The sequence below is a fragment of the Drosophila guanche genome, unplaced genomic scaffold (genome assembly GCF_900245975.1).
Source record: "Drosophila guanche unplaced genomic scaffold, DGUA_6, whole genome shotgun sequence".
NCBI lineage: Eukaryota > Metazoa > Arthropoda > Insecta > Diptera > Drosophilidae > Drosophila > Drosophila guanche.
The window spans coordinates 953,980-971,384 of NW_022995758.1; the positions used below are offsets into that span (position 1 = coordinate 953,980).

The window sequence follows — 17,405 nt, forward strand, 5'->3', positions numbered from 1 at the left end:
AGAGTGTCATCAAAAGGGCTCGACATCTAAGGTGCGCTTTTTGACGCCGCCAATTCTATTTGGCCGCCGTATTGCCCCAGTGATATTTATGGCACTGACACTGGCCAACGGATTGGCTCGGGCGTTGTCCCAGGCGTTGGCCCCAGCGGAATGGGGAGCAGCAGCAGTGGCAGCAATTTTTGATTAATTGTAATGCGAGAACTTTGATTAATTGCGGGCCAGCGTTCGAGCAGGCCCCAACAAAACAATTTGTTGTGGCATTGCATTAAATCAGACATCCCCGGCCGAATGAGGAAGAAGGAGCGAGAGAGAAGGAGGCCCATTGCTCCTGTTGTCCAGGCGTGAGATTGTTGTGCGAGTAGTAGGGCCAACACCTAATCGAGGTGCACGGGTATTTTATGGATTCGTGTTGGGTTCGAAATTTATGAATGGTGGTCCATGGCCTCGACACCATCGTCATCACATGATCATCATCATCATCATCATCGTGATCATCCTCTCTTTTGTTGATGCTGCTGTTGCTGCTGCTCTCGATGGTCCTTTGGCCTGCTCTTTCATCTGCTGGCAATTGCAATTATGCAAAAAGTTGTCAAATACAGGAGGCACGGGGCGTGTACAAGCATGACTATCAACAAAATATAATCAAGCAACAACAGTACAAAATATTGCCGAAAAAATATGTGTACCAGTTTTTGTATTTATCGGCCGAGAGCTCTCAGCAATTTACATGTCTGCCCTGCACCGGTACACACCCTCCCCTCGGTGACCGGCAAAACCAATCAACGCGTCTGTCAACTGGAAGCGGCAGTGGCAGTGGCAGCTCCTCGCTTATCGGTAGCCGTGCTGAAATCAGCTTCTGGCACTCACGATCACGACGCGCCAATCCACAGTGCGGCAGAAAAACCCGACTCTCTGCCACACCCCACTTAAAGCTCCGACTTCGGTGCTGTGCCAGCGTCCTCCCAGGCTGAACTTCAACTGCAACTGCAACTTCAAGCGCGATCTCGACCCTTTAGCGATCCATGCTCGTTGCTCCTGTCACAATTACAACAGCAAGTGCAGCGGCCTAATGACAACCACGGTGGCAGGCCCTGGGCCCCAGTGGTCACAGTGGGCCGAAGACGCTCCACAAAGCAAGAAAAATACTTTTCGTGGATTGTATAATCGCATGCAGAGTCCGGTAGCGTCGTTTGCTATGTGCACGGTACACGCAGAGCTTAAAAGCTTCGCGTGGCTTCGGCCCATGCGCGGAGAGCGGCGCAGCGGCAGAGAAACAACAGTCGCAGCGGCAGAGAAGCAGTAAACGTTCTTGGACTTCGCCTCCGTCGTGGAAGTAAAGAACGAAAAAAGAAAGAAAGAGGAGAAGAAAGTTTCACTGTAATAGAGCTTGGCATTCCTCGTAGCATCATCTGCGTTGTTGTAGTCTAATTTATGGCATGGAAGTAAGTAGTTTGTTGTTGTGCATATTCATTTTTTACAACTCATCGGCCCACTGTGCACAGCGATGGCCAGTTGACATGGAAACTTGATATTGCACACACACGAGTCGTGGCCCGAGCCTGAGCCTGAGCTTGAGCCTGAGACCTGGATCTGGGATTGAGCTGCGGCCTGTCGTCATCGTCTTGGGTCTGTGTTTGGGTCTTGGTCTGGGTCTGGGTCTGGGGCCTCTTGGCGTGCGCGTGCAGTGCAATTAACTTTTGTAGTAAGTCAGTCCAGTGCAACACTTGACATTGACTGGAGCTGGGGGACTCAGCGGAGCAGAGCGAACGGTCGGGGCTTGCCAATGGAAATGGGGCTGAGGGATATGCGGATAAGTGGGGACTGTGGCCTGTGGACTTGGGGCACACGGCGACGACAATTTCACCTGTTGCATGGCCAGCCTGACACAGTAACTTATATATTATTTGCATGCGCTCCGTGGCTCTGTCGCTGTGTCGAACTGGTTCCCGTTGGTTGGGGGATGGAGGATAGAGGATGGAAGATGGAAGATGGCGGACCCTGCCACGTGCACATGTATATGGCCCAGATGAGCATGAACCTAGAAGAGGGCCGAGCCATCACTGCAGAGGGGAGTGGACAATTAGGGTCAGTGTCGGGGTCAGTTTTGGCATCAGGACCAGAGCTCGTTAGCGATGGAATGGAATGGAATGGGATCGGATCGGATCGGACAAGGTGCAAGTGCAGCACACGCTGTGAGCGGGTTCGGGATTAGCCAGGAACCACGAACCACGAACCACGCAAATGCAGCAGAGAGGAGTGCCAGGAGGAGGCTTTCTGGCCTGCCTATCCTGTCCGTCCGTCTTTCTGGCAATTTAATATGGGTCAGTCCTGTGGCAATTACAAATGCTCTGCTCCTGCCCCGTCGGGGACTGCAACTTCAACACATCATTAGATATGAATGAGATGAATGGCAGGGATGACTGGGATGGCTGGGATCTTGTTAACATTTTTCGTTTCATTTTCCCATTATTTTTGCCGTGTTTTTAGTTATTGTTACTGTTGCTGATTTTGCTCATTTTGCGGCGCTTGCCACTTGTGGCAAGTGAATGGGCCGATTGCGTGTGCTGTCCGGGACGACGAGCGTTCGTCTTAACTGATTCTCATTGATTAATTGCCATCATTAGCATATGGCAACGACGGCATGATTGATATGGATATGGTGCACATATATGTACATACATGTATATGGACATGGATATGGATATGAAGCTGCCAGACCGGACCACCAACAGCGGTTCGATGGTACGCTGATGGAATGTGGCCTCTTAATGTGCAGCACCTTAAAAGGCAGCAGCAGCGGCATCAGCACCACCACCAGCACTCGCACTCGCACTCGCACTCAGACGGGCAGCGGCAAGTGGCTCCAACTTTTGGCATAGACGGGCGCTAATTGTTAACAAATTGTTGGGTCGGCAGAGGGTGAGGCAAGGATCTGCGGCAAGCTGCAATGAGGCACGCAACGCAACTGAATGGAATGGAATGGAATGGTCTCTGCCCTTCTTTGTGCTTCTTTTTGGGCGGTGAGCACGCAATCCGCGCGTAACTGAGAAAAAGCCACGACAAGACACACAGCACAGGGTCACTGGTGCACACGCAGCGCCAGTACCCCCAATCAAGTGAATCCTAAAGCCCCCTTTCCCCTGACAGAACAGTAGCCTGCGCATTGCGGCATTGTTTGGTTTATTAGAGCAAAGAATACGATTATGGAGATGCTGATGATGATGGGGACAACAAAGTTAAGATTCCATGACATTCCATGGATGATTTCCTGTGTTTGGTTTCGGGGCATTGCATAAATTGTATTCCCATTGATTGAACTAGAATTTGACCAAAGAATTCATGAGGCTGCCTTACAAAAATGCGCACCAATGAGCAGCCATTTGAATGCCAATATTCCCAAGCAGATACATAAAAGGTTCTGCTCATCTCATATCTATTTAATCGATCTGCAATAACACTTGATGCGTTTATGCAGTAAAAACCTTAAGTACAGCTTCCTGGAGATGGATCCCTTAAGGAGTCTTACTCTTTCTACCATCCCATCTAATCGGATAATCTGATGCTAATCGAGCTTCGAGAACACTTAGCCAGCTATGTGGTTCTGCTGGTTGCGATTCCGCTGATCGATTGACTCATTGAGTGGACTCAATTTCTTGTAGATCTCATTCACACGTTCTCATATTTCCTGTCCAGAAACTTAACGACTCTCTCTCTCTCTCTCTTTCTTCTGTCAGCCCTTTTTGTTCAGCCTCTAGGAGCTCTGTCCCAGTACCACATATGTGATCGATTGAATAGACGGGCCGCCCCATAATCTGGAGCCATCGCGGTGATCGTGGCTCGTCATCATTATGCTGCTGGACATCGTTCGGTGCTGGATGCGATCTGGCCATAACAGAGGCACGACTGCCATAACTTTCCATCAGTTGCAGGCAGTTTCAGCAGTTTCAATTTCAATATGATCTCCCGCCACACCCCACACCCCACACCAGCTCCATACTGTCAACGATCTGGTAAAAGTACTAACTACCAGTTTTTCTTTCCTTTTCACTACTTGTTTTTGTTTTCTTTTGATACACTTTCGAAGCGTTTAATTCCTTTGATCAGATGTTTGACGCTCAGCAAAGAAAACATTGAGATTGGTTATCATTCCGAAACTAAATTTCTCTCAGTCCAAAGGATGCAACATTCCATTTATGACTTTTGCAGGCTGCAAACCAAATGAATTTATTTATTTTTCAAGGCTCTGTGAGAGTATTTAGAGCTTCGTCTTTCTGCATCTTTCCAGCTGGTTTTTTTCTCATAATTTTGTGTTTTTTTTGTTTATTTTTTTTTGAGGAGAATGAGAAACTGCCTGGGGATCGCTTTGGAGTGGGACTTGGTTTGGTTTGGGGACTGCCACCGCCTTGGGCAACAATTTCATTTTCACACTGGAGGCACACAGTGGCCGCAGGGGACAACAGCAGCAGCAATGATGATGATGATGATCGGTATGATGATGTTGCAGGGCGACCAGACCGCAGGCAAAAGTGTGCCCCAATTTAATTGAAAGCGGTTTCCGAGCGGCCTTGGCGGCACTCGCTGCCGTTGCAGCCACCAGACCCGTCCCCGAGGTGTTGCCCCCGATGTTTGGCTGGGTCGACTTTAGCTTTATTGATTGAATTGACGAAATGGAAATTTGTCAATTCTCACCTGGCACCTGTGCAGCGAATATTTGTGGTCGTTTCGCAGTTGGAGCTGGAGCTGGAGCTGGAGCTGGAGACCAGAGCATACCCCATACAAAGTTGTATCTTTGTTCTGCGGTTGACTTTCAGTTTTCAGTGTGGCTCGGCCGGCGGCAAGGTCGGGGTCGTAATCGAGTAAAGAAACTCTTTAAGATAAAGGGAAAACAAACACATGGGCAAGGAGGGAGAGGGAGTGAGAGAGAGATGGAGAGGGAGAGGGAGACGGGGCAGACAACTCAATCAAATGGGGTATCTTACAGGGGATATTCCTGAGTATGTGACTGGGACTTGAACTGGGACTGAGCCGTTATCCTGCCAAGCCGGCGACATACAAGAATAACCTTTTAATTAAACCATGGCCGGGGTATCCACAGATAAGGCATCCAAACGTTTGACGCTCTTCACGCGTGTTTGTCATATCGGAAATGAAACTCTCGAAACCGAAACGAATCGAAAACGCAACCGGACTTATCGACCAACTGAATGAACTCTCACAGCAATGGGATAGGAACTGGGAATGGCTATGGGTATGGGTATGGGTATGGGTATGGGTATCTCTCATGAATGAAACTCGTTTGACATTTGGCAAACGATTAGATTGGATTGCAAGTGCATTAGTTGGTCTTATGCCCAGCTGCAGGGACTGGCTGGTTGGGCAGAGGCATCAACCTCTACCTGCTGGAGTCAGAGCCACAGCCAGCGGTAGATGCACAGATACAATTGTATCTCCGTTTGTGCGGCTACACGCTACACGCTCCGCTATCTGCAGGGACGACAGTTTCTTGGTCACTCTCTCTTATTTTTATGGGATTGCCACCAACCAGGAATAGCTGGATGAGTCCCAACCCCCTCCCCCCCCCAGCCAATGCAATGCAAACAATTTCGCTGATTCGAGTCTGGGCCCATGAAATGGACCCATAAAAGGGTCATCAAGCTGCAAGTGCAGCCGAACATCCGATCATTCGATCGAGTTCTCAGCTTTAATTGAGCGATCAAAATGGACTTTCCCTGCTCCCATTCTCATTTGCCATTCCCATTCTCGTTCCCATTGCAATTAATTGCAGATCTTTCCTCTGCGCTCTGCACTCAGCGTTCAGCGTTCACGCCTTCCTTTGACCTTCTGTTGCTGCTGCCGCTGCTGCGGAATCAATTAAGTCTTTGATTAATATGCATAAAAGTTTTGATTTGCTAGGCATTTAATTGAAATCAAGAAGCTGCTGAGCGCTGTGCCAGAGAGGCAGAATGAGGAAACGAATGAACAAAGGCCAAGAGATACCCTAGAATTGCACGCATAAAGTCTCACTGATGCACTGAATATCAAATCGACTTAGATATTGGCGCAAAGTCAAGTGCTTTGAGCTTTTCAGCTATACCTCTCTCATTCTGGCCTCAGAGTGCAAACAAAACGTAAATGAAAGCTCAACGTGCAGCCGATGGCATTGTCTGCAAGCTTCTTTACTGTCTCTTTCTCTCTCTCTGCTTCATTCGCAACTCTCTCAATCTTGCCAGTTAAAGCTACGACCGCTTTTTGTCTCTCTCTTTCCTTCATACGAATTTTGGCAAAAATTCAAACTGTATGCAACTGTAACCTTCGGTACCTGCTCGTCGATACAGTTACAGGTACAACGAAGACTCAAGCACATTCCCATGCCCGATTCCCCGATATCAATTTCCACTTGCATTCATTTTCAAGGCGACGCAAACAGCTTGAGACGACTTTGTCGTGGCACAGCGGTGGCTCCTCTCAACTATGATGCCTCCTGATTTTGGCGCCTTCAATTAAAGCGGCAGCCGTTGATGAGGATGCTCTGTGTGTAATTATTAATGAAGCCGCCGCACCCGCTATCAGCTGGATGCACTGCCTCAGCCTCAACATCATCATCATCATCATCATCATCATCAGCTGACTCGCCACTAGGATCACTTAATGGCCGCTTAGTTCAGACAAAAGTGTAGTCGTTTGAGGATATTCTGCGCCACAGGATGCGTTGCCTTGCCTTGCCTTGCCTTGCCCTGCCACTTGCAACTTAATTCATCTTGAAGGGCCAGCCACAGCCACAACGAATGCAAATATCCCCCCAATCCCGAGAACAAAACTCATGCGAAACGGAAGCCGCAAATGGCAGCGTGAAATTAAAGCGTCTAACATGAAATTAGGGCCGTTTATTTGGCTGGATTTATTGCATTTGAATAACCAGATTGCTTAGCGATCGAATCGGATCGCCTAATGATAGCCCCACGACCCAGGCCAAACCACGCAAGGAGCATCGTGCCCATCGACTATCACAATATTTGTTTTGGGCTACAGCCCAAAATTTCTATAATTTGCATGCGCCACTGCGGTTTCCTCTCCTTTTTTTGTTTGGGCTATGTAAATCATGTTGAGATCTGGGCCTAAGCTCGGACCGCAAATTAGCTACACGTACGACCCGTACGAATATCCAACTTGGTTTCTCGTTAAGCCTCAGCATAGGGACACAGACCAGAGACAGGGACAGGGACATGGATGGAGACTGCGACTTGGCTTCCTTAATGTTTCTCAATAAATATTTCAGACAGTTGGAGCGGAGAGTCCAGTTGCTGCCGTCTGCAGTCTTCCGTCTGCCGCCTGGCGTGTGTTAATAGAGCAAGTGTTGTTTTGCTCACTTTCGGCGTTAAGTGTTTCGCACACACAGCCAGTCCCATCCCCCCATTCCCCCATTCCTCAATTCCCCTATGCACCGTGCGTGTCCCCACAGCTTGTGCGAGAAGGAGCTGTGGTCTGGCCGTAATCAAAAAGCAAATAAATGTTGTCTTGTTGTCTCGCGAGCAGCCCCCCCTTCTGTTTGTTTTTCGAAAGTTTTACGCTGCCACGCCCTCGAATGAATAAATCATGGCTCCTGCGCTCGGTTGGGCTGGGTGTTTTTGTACCCACCATTTAGCTGAGCCTCGATGTGGCCACACTGGTAATTACAAGTGGAATTCGCAGCAGACTGCTGTGTGGGGCGTGGGGGTGCTGCTTGGATTATGCTCGTATTTGCATGCGTCCCCAAACATCAGCCAGGCAGCAACGAGTTCTGCCCGAAAGTATACCGCGACCCTCAAAGTATTCCACACAAAAAATCGAAGCATCAACGGGGCGTGTGTGTGGCGCTAGCCAGTGGCAGGCAGCAGAAGCTCTGCACTGCCAGAGAGAAGTCCGCGAGAAAAAATGGAAACAATATTTCGGCTCCAAATATTTATTACAGAACAAATAAAATAACTTTACGCCTAGCATATTTGGCAGTATTTGTGAGTCTTATTGTGTTGCAGCGCTGGACTATAGCGGGTGCAATCCACAGGCCCCCCTCGCTGGGGGTTAGTTATCATATGAGCAGGGCAGGGCTAAGCAGTCTGATAGTGCAAAAGATAGAATTATGGTAAAGTGAACGTGACTAAAAGGCAAAAGTGTTTACTTACCTTCAATAGCCAGCGAATTAAAAAACATGAATAAATGCAGCCTTTAGTTCCCAATACATTTATATACATTAAATACATTTTGTATTTCTGTTTAAGTTTTATGGAAAATCCCACTGCAATTTGTTTGCTGTCTGAGTGTGAATCGTCATCAAGGCTTTTCATGTTGTGTCCAATTCCAATGTAAATGTCAATCAGTGAATCAAATGTATCCGCTGCTGGGCATTTAAAATCCATTTCAATTGCTTGCCACCATCAAAAACATGATTAACATAAGCGTAATTAAATTATTTTCATTTATGAAGTAGAATATTAAATCCACGTGTCTGCCAGTTGGTACTTTTATGCATTGTAGTGCGCTTGTTCATAGCTCAAAATAATACAAATTGTTATATTGAGGCTCAGCCTCAAACTATACAACACCAGTAATTCTAGTAGTCTGCAATGGATGCAATTCACCACTGTGGGGAGCCAATATTTTGATCGAGTTTCGCTCTGCCTGACAGCCCAATTGCTGTTTGTTTCCCACTGTCAGTTTGACAAACAGTAGGGGGACCGAAAATTAGGCTGGCAAGAGCTGATTTCCGGAAAAAGTAGAGCGAGGCCTTCTCCTCGTGGTATTCAAAGAGTGAGTGGAGCGAACATAAAAAGAAGACAGAAGAGGTTGCTGCCAGGTTACCGGAAGAGTTCCGAATAAATTACCCACGGAACACCGGAGAAATACCTACGCCGTCCACTGGGCCCATAGAAGGGCTTATTTTTGGAAGACCACCCTGGCCCCCCTTCCAGCTTTAGCGCAGGCGCGACCCAGTGCCCTGACGATCTCTGACCCAGGCCTTGACGGAACATTTGGCTTAACATTTGTTTTGTTGCTCCCCTAAACCAACTAAAATCAACGGCATAGTGACAGCGAAGAACAAAATACGAAACTCAATATGTCCCACTGTGCATTCAAAAAATATGTGCACTTGAGAGGTCATTGACCCGGAGAGGCTACAGGCCGTGCTTTTCAAATGAATACTTGTGTCCCCATGCCATCGCTGCCCTGGCTGGATTCAGACCTCGTTTTGAATTTTGTTTCCGCAACTCCTCGCAACCAGTTCGGAATAAAAATCTCGAAGTAAAAAGCCAAGTACTGCTGGTTCGACCGAGTCGGAATTCAATCAATTTAATACTCTCCTTCTTTCAATTTCGCATTCACCTATTACATCCATGTTCTTCCTCTTTGTCTATCGATATTCACATATTACATGTATGTTCTATAGCAACAATCTTCTGTAAGTATGTCTTAATGCTACAATTCAATTTCTTAATGCTACAAATTCATTTTACTTATATCCAAATAGTAATTGCTCCCGGCCATAAGCCCTTTGCGCAAATTTGGCGTAAACAAATTTGATTAATACACATGTAAAGAAAAGTAATGATATTTAGCGCAAGTGACAAAAACATTAATAAACTAACGTACAATTTACTTATTCCATTAAATTTGTTGAAGTCCAACCCAAAAAAGAAAGAATCAAAACAAACGGAGAGAAATCATGTGTATTTATTTTTTTTTTGTATTCATTCTTTTATTCCTTCTATTATCTTGCTTTAATAATACCACGTTCTTACACTAGTGGGTATAATTATAATGAGGGTCGTATTTGCTAGTGGGAGTGGGCGCCCGGCGCGCGCGGTACTGCCGCAAAGCATTGCTTCGCACGCTCGAAGGCTCCTACTCCGTCTCCTGCTTACGCCTCCTCTCCAACACTCTCAGCGTTCGCATAACGCTCAAGGTCTCGGAGGAGATCCTGGCGCCTAATACTACCTCCATGCGGTGACGCTCGTGGTCAAACCGGTGGCATTCGAAGAGGACGCTTCGAAGCCAAAGCGCTTGAGGTAGCTGCGAAAGCAGCCATGACCACTAACCACCTATGACCTATGACCACCTCGCACGTAGGTCTTAAAAGCTTTCAGGTTCGCTCTCCCATCGCCGAAAGATCTTTTGGACATGGATGACAAAAGCAAATACGTAAGTGAAAGAACCTATTTTATTGCAAATATTAACTTGATAGAGAAATAAATAAGAAATAATAAATAAATACTTGATCGGTCTTTCTTGTTGTTGCGATTTCGGCCAACGTAAAGCTTGCGAGCTTTCGGCGCTCCTTCAAAGCTTGGCTTTATCTATGGAGCTTTACAGCTATGAGCATTTAACTAGAGCCAAAATAATTTCCGTTGGAAAAAAAAAGAAATATGAAAATGAAATTAATGAATTACAAATAATTACATATTAATACAAAACTTATCGAACTAAATTAAGAGTTTACATTTTGAATAAAATTAGTAGAATCTAACTATTAAACTTATTATCCTTAATATTTCCTTATTCACCTTATTTTTCTATAATTTTCTCTTTATATACATACATACCCATATAATAAACCTATCATTAATTTGTTAAAAATGAATTGCTAGTGATTTTTTGTATTAAGGAGCCATGCAACGTTCACGGTGTGGAATATAGATTAACCATGACTATTAAGGGATCATCCGAAACTTTGATATCTCTTGGAATTTATAGGATGATCATGGTTGGGTGGGCAAGGACTGCCGCAACAAGACCATCGCAGCCGTCAATCATGGTGGATATGTATTTCGTTGGTTAGATTTTCCCCTTCCGGTTACTTCGCCTTTTCCTAAGTCATCTCCCCAGCCCCCTCATTTCCTTCCCTACGGTCAAGCATAGGTCTGCAGCGCGTGCACCCTCCCCCGACCAGCTCGAGTGGCACAACAACTATTGCTGTAGGTGACATGCTACAGCATGCAATTGTAATGCAATTTCATTTCCGCTGAAACACTTTATACGATCATTTAATCTTTGAGCGCACTCAAAACATATTTTTACAGCAAACAAATATGTCTGCACTTACTTCAAATTTTGAATTATGTAGGCCAAAAGGAATTGTAGATGTTGTCTCTAATAGAACTGAATAAGTTTGAAATAATATTCCAGAGTTTAGATGCAGAAAAACTGTCCAGTGATGCCAAAGCTTGCTAGCTTCAGTCAAACTCTTTTTTACACTTGGTATGAGTGGGAATACAGAGTATTAAACACACCATTCCATGTCCAGGGTTCAGGCACATTTCAATTCCCTATCTGGCTCTGTCTCTGAGCAGACCTAGCTGGACCCATGGGCATTGGATGCGTTTTACCTTTACCTTAAAGAGCGTTGAACGAACCAAGAAGAAACCTTAAAACTTGCTCCAAGGCAGCGAAGTAAATACAAAAAAAAAATAACTTTATTTGTTGCTTAGATTTCAAACTAGAATTAAATGAAAATCGTGTTTCATTATGTGGAAGATACACATACAATGCAGACGAGTATCATGCTACTGTGTGTGTCTGTGTGTGTGTGTGTGTGTGTGTGTTTTGTGGTGTGGCCTTAAGAATTCCATTTGTTCCCGTTCTCTAAATATCCTACACAAAAATCGAGTTGAGTTGGTTTGCTGGAGGACAGCGCGAGGACCGGCTCCGGCTCCGTCTCCGTCTCCTTTTCCTTCTCCGTCTCCGCCTCTGACTGTGGCGCCGGCCTAGCCCTGCTGCTGGTGGTGCCACCAGCCCGACTGTCGGGCATTTACATAGGTCTTGAGTCCGCCCCCTAGCTGGGAGGGTGCCGGCTGTAGGGTGGGGAAGAGATGTGGCCCGCTGGTCTCGTAGTTGAGGCCATTGTGCTGGTTGAACACGTACGCCTTGGGCACCTCGATGCCAGAGGGGCCGACGGTGTTCGTCGAGACACTCACGCTGGAGACCACCTGGCCGGGAGCGCCGAGATTGTTGAGTTTGCTGAGACTGCCGGGAATGCCAGGATTGCCGTTGAGGGCCGGCAGATAGTTGCGGCTGGGCGGCGAGGGGCCCCAGCTGGTTTGCGGCTTCTGCGAGAGCACAGGACGATACTGGTTGGTGGTCGTGTAGAGCGGCGGTCCGACAGCGGAGTGGCCGGGTGCCGCCTGCTTGGGAATGGAGACGGTGTTGGGTGGGCCGTAGGCATTGTTCCGCAGATCGCAGACGGTGTTCTCGATGAGGGTGGCCAGCGGGGCTGTGTAGATGCGGAAGTTGGTGTCCGAGTAGTCCAGATCGGAGAGCAGAAACACGGGCATCCGATCGGACAGCACCCACACGTTCTTGTTCTCATCGATCTTGACGTCGGCGGGGAAGACCAGGCCCACATCGTCGCGGTCGACGATGCCATGGAACTGCGGCGAGTAAGGCATCGATGAGTGCCAGCAGCCGACGGCGTTCTGATCAATCAGATTGAACAGCTCCACGCCGTCGTCGCTCATCACGCGCGACGTGGTGTGGGCATTGGGGCCGCGCTCATCCAGCGCCACAAAGTCGTGGTAGCTGTCCTCGGTGCGGGTCTCGTCCCGCAGGATGCGCGTGGACACGGCAAACTGGCGATGGCTGGCCAACGGACTGAAGTAGAGGGTGCGGTAGCCATCGGAGCGTATGGGAGTCAGCGACATGCCGAATATGCCCTCCTCGCCCCACTGGAAGTTGATGCCCGCCACGTTGAAGTCGCCGCGCAGTGGGTCCGGGAAGAAGTAGGAGTGCGCGGAGAAGCGCCACGACTTGTTCAGCTCCCAGGAGTACGAGATCAGCCCATAGCCCAGCTCGTCCGCAAAGTAGGCGAATGCATCGTCACAGTTCTTGCCAATGTCCACGGCAATGTTGGCTATGAAAGTGTTCGGATTGGTGTCTGCCGCGGGCAGCTCGTAGCGGCGAATGCGCGTGTTTGTGGTCAGGTCGAAGATGTTGATCGCGTAGGGGCAGGGATTGGTGGTGGTGTTGCCGATGCCCACAGTGCCCGTGTCCAGCACCCACAGACGGCCGCACTCGTCCACCTTGATGCGGTAGGCGGTGGTGATGCTGTTGGCGCAGTCCCCGGCCGTGTTCGCCCGCCAGTCCGGGTATGGAATCAGTTCCGGGGAGCCCGTCACACTGTGGTCCATGTTGATGTAGGTCAGCGTCGCCGGAATTCCTGAAAGAGAGAGAGAGGAGCGGGGGCAAAGCTTTAGCTAAATGGAGGTGGGAAATGCAGCGTGTAATGACGAGTATTGGCTCATTGGGTTCGTGCCACACGCGGCAAGCTTGCATGCAATTTCCGATGTCATAAGCCGCAACAAGCTGCGGCTGAGGCAACCAGCACCCAGAGCTGACATCACCGTCAGCGTCAGTGATTTCCGCTCCAATTGCATTCGAGCTGCACTTGCTCTTCCATCTCTTGGCCAACACGCGGGCCACTTAGACAGGCCACACTGCCAGACCTGTCTCGTCTGCTAAACAGTAGCGGGCGTGCGACTCCAAATCTGAAATCCATCAGCCATTTACGAGCTTTCCGCCATTTATCAAACTCAATTCGCTTTGTCGGACACAGATTGGCGGAATTGCTCACTGCCCGCCCGATCAGCCCATTCGCGTCTTCACTGTCTGTTTACTGTTTACATTGAGCAAAAAAAGAAAACACCGTGGGCATAATCATGTTTTGAAAACTGCTTTCGGAGATATTTATCAAGACATGAATCTGGCGGCACTGCTGATATATCGCTTTTACACCTTTGTTGCTGTGTGAATTATGTGGAGTTGCACCCAAAGCCATCACGTGAGGATGGATTATCTCGAAAACATATCGAACTTATCTGCGAGCCAAATGAAGTGATGTTGCCAATGCGATATGTCAACTGCAGCAAAGATTATTGAGTCACTGCGCTGCTGCTGCTGCTGCTTTCCCACAGAGAGGAAGGAGGAGCGTCACTGCAGTTACTCGGCTCTTGATGCGCATAGAGAACTGTCTCATAGGTCCTTGAGGAGGAAGACATAATCTGTTCAGGGATAATCTCCAGCAATGCCAACCATTTTAGCTTGTTTTTCTGACACAACTGTTCCATCGAATGACTCGCACAAAGAAAATACTAATGGACTGTGCATAAATATAGAAGTAGCCATTAGTTTGTGTTTAATTTTATGATTTAGTCCCCAATTTACTACCCCATTAAAAGTTAAATACGCGCAATTACGAAAGGATGCAAATGGATTTTGAGCGTGGGCAACATTCCGAGAGACAATCCGAGCCCATTCATTGCAATCCAATCAAACGGATCCCGCTGTGCTCGGGCACTGACCGCTCAATTAATGCATTATGCATGTGGAATGGTCTATGACAGTCCATAACAAAAACACCCCCCCAGTGGACCACACATCATTTGTTAATTACAGCCCGCCTGGCTCCCCACCCATTCCCCCATATTCAGCTGTGGACCCGGCCCCGGCCCCGGCCCCGGCCCCTCCACACTCAAGAGGCGGGCACACATAGCTAGTGTCGTTGGCCGGCTCCCATTAATGTCACCGATGTGTTTTTGCTGCAGTTGCAGTGTTATTTTCAGTTTCATTTTAAATTCAGTTTTTAGTTTCTGGGCCGCATTCTTAATCCGATTTTGGTTTCAATTTCAAACAGCAGTCTGCCGCTCGATTTCAATTGATAATCTTGTCGCATTGCAGTGCAATGGCCAACCCATTCCCATTGCCCAAGTCCGCGTATGAGACAAAATGTTCGGCTCATTAGATATGTGGGAACGACAACGCACAGCCAACCGTCGGCCGAGAGAACTGATCTTACAATCAGTCACTCGATTCGACTCGTTTCAGAGTGCATTTCTCCGCCAGCTTGCTCGTGGAATGCCCTTGCGTGGGTCCAGGCCACTTTGCATAGCTGAACTGGTTGGTCTGAAAGCCATCGTTATTAGCCTATAAGCTGTCGCTCATAACTGTCAACTGCAGCTGGCCTGGAATGGCCCCACCTGCCTCTGCTTTTGCTGACTCTTTGGTGTGATTTCTGGCCGGGCTACCGCGGATTTTGTTTGGCTAATTGATCGACTTTTGTGGGCCGTTGCCTATCCATTGGAGCGTGCTACAAATATTTCACTTTACCATATTTTCTGTGTACTTTTGCTGGCTATTATTTATTTGCTGACTTGGCCTTCTGGTGTTTTTTTTTTTGGGCATTCGAATCGCCTTCAAGGCTGGGCCAGAATGTCGGATTTACGTCATGGAGGAGCGACTTTGTATGGTAATGGTAATTTCCCCAAAGGTTTCTGCCAGCTTTTAGCAATTTTTACCATCATAATCCCCCCTGTCTCTTCGCGCAGAACAATGCGATCCAAAATGCTGATTTACGAGTGTGTTTTCGAATGTGTTTGAATGATTCGTGACGAGTGGCGTCGTCGCTGGCTGTTTTGTGCAACTCTCACTTTGATTGAACTGAAAGCTAATCATTGGTTAATGGCATAATGCCATAATATTGTGGGTTTATTGTATTTGGATTGGGTTTCCATTTGTAATATCCAGCTCTTGGACTGGGGCTGGGGCTGGGGCTGGGCCTTTGGCTGACCCTGAAGAAGCCTTCACAATTGCCAGATATAATACCCCCACATAAAATATAAAATATAAAAAAATATAAACTCACTATGGTCATATAATAGCAATGCCGCTGGTCTGCGCTTCGGCTGCTTACAACGGTTAATTGTTGAAAATGTAAATGCAACACATGAATGCGCTGAGCGTGTTAGCCGGATTTTGGAGAGGTCAAACTAAGGTTAACAAAAGTGTGACAACCCGGGTGCCCGGAAATCGATTTGTGAATGGCAATTGGGATGGTTCGAAGATGGAGTAGATATGGTAATAGATTGCTGCGGAATTAAGAGAAACTGTTGAACAGACCGCCGCAACATGTGAAGTCTGCCAAGGCTGAAGGATCTCTGCCATTCATATTTTGTGGGGAAGATGGAGGATTATTTGAAAGATCGTAACATCGATGTCCTCTTTATCGAACTTGCTCAAAGCTGTGAGCAAGCCTACTCTAATTGCACCCCAGATAACGTGTGATCTTGTCACTTGCTCAATTAGTCAAGTGAGTTTCCCTATAAGAGATAATTCTCCCAAATCGAGTATCAATTACACATACATATGTACATATTTACACACAATTACACAGCTTAACACATTCGGTTTAGCGACTACTAATGATGCCCAAAGACTGCAGCCTGGAGCCAATGGGGTGGGGGGGGTGTGGCACTTACCATCTCGCCAGCGGGGAACTGTGACAAAGAGGCGATTGCCAAAGTGTTCGACACCGACGGGCAGGGCATTCGTGGGGATGTAGTCGCCGCTGGCCAGGGCCTGCTCCTTGAGCCTGGCACTGGGGAAGGCAAAGTCCAGCTGGTTCCAGCTGTAGCGCTCCTGCAGCTTGTAGGCGGCCTGCGATGGGCAGACCATGGCGACGGCAATCAGCAGAAGTGAGAGCCCTGGCAGGACTCCTCCTTTGTCCTGGGCGTGCATGGTGGTGTCGTTGGAGCGTGGGAAAATCCTTAGTCTTAGAGCACAAGTCAGCACTGCCGGGGGCGGAACGGAGTCAACACAAAACAGTTGGCGATGGCGAACCAAAAACCAAATTAAAAAAAAAAACAGAGCCTGAGTTCTAGGCTGCTGGATGGATGGATGATGGATGGAGGAGAGTTCTTGTGTCTTAATCCTCTTCTGTGGACCGTGGCGCGCTAACGACTGTTGGCCATAATATGTCGACCACGTTTTATATGAAGTTTTTTTGTTCCATCGGCAACGAGACGAGTGGATAGACGAAGGCGCAAACGCGTGGTCGCCTCCTCGGCAGCAGCATTTGGCAGCGGTTCGTTAAGGTTCGTTGAGTGGTTCGTGTGGTGTGGGGTAGGTTCGTGTGTTCGAGCTTAGCGTCGGGGGTCTGTGCGTCGCTCTGCCAGTTGGTGGAGGAGGAGTGGCTGGCGGGGATGGCGGAGTCTTTGTCTTCCATGATTGATTTCCACGCATTTTTCGCGGCCGCTTTAGTTCCGTTTTACAAATATCGAGACCCCAAAGCGACCGCCCCACCGATCACCGATCACCTTTCGCTGTGTTGCTCTCTGAGGCAGTTTTTGCGATTTTACTTGGGCAGTTTTCGAATGTATTGGATATGATTCACCACGATCCATTGCCGAGGGTCAAATGCGGTGGCTTTCCGCTTTTAGAAGCCCGACAATTGCCACTGGGCCTTGTACTAAGTAGTTGCCATCCAGAAGTGCTTTCCATGGGGGGGGGGGAGAGTTTACGCGTGGAGAATGCTCTGGGTTCTAATGGGTCCACAAACTGCCACAGACTGCACGCCGAATGCGGTCAAATCAGCCGAAAGTGTTGGC

The 17,405-nt window shown here is 48.0% G+C and overlaps 1 protein-coding gene across 2 annotated transcripts; it reads right to left on the bottom strand.

Annotated features, from left to right (window-relative positions):
* Positions 1-11,466: 11,466 nt before the first annotated feature.
* On the bottom strand, positions 11,467-16,747 carry LOC117590501 (protein yellow). Of its 2 annotated transcripts, XM_034283163.1 has the most exons (3): positions 16,278-16,747; positions 12,010-13,183; positions 11,468-11,973 (listed from the first exon to the last, which is right to left on the bottom strand). In XM_034283163.1, the coding sequence occupies exons 1-3, from the start codon at positions 16,534-16,536 to the stop codon at positions 11,736-11,738; spliced, it is 1,671 nt and encodes a 556-aa protein (XP_034139054.1). In that variant the 5' UTR covers positions 16,537-16,747; the 3' UTR covers positions 11,468-11,735. The 2 variants fall into 2 exon arrangements, with proteins under 2 accessions (XP_034139053.1, XP_034139054.1); XM_034283162.1 differs by having other exon boundaries at positions 11,467-13,183.
* Between the last annotated feature and the right edge of the window lie 658 nt (positions 16,748-17,405).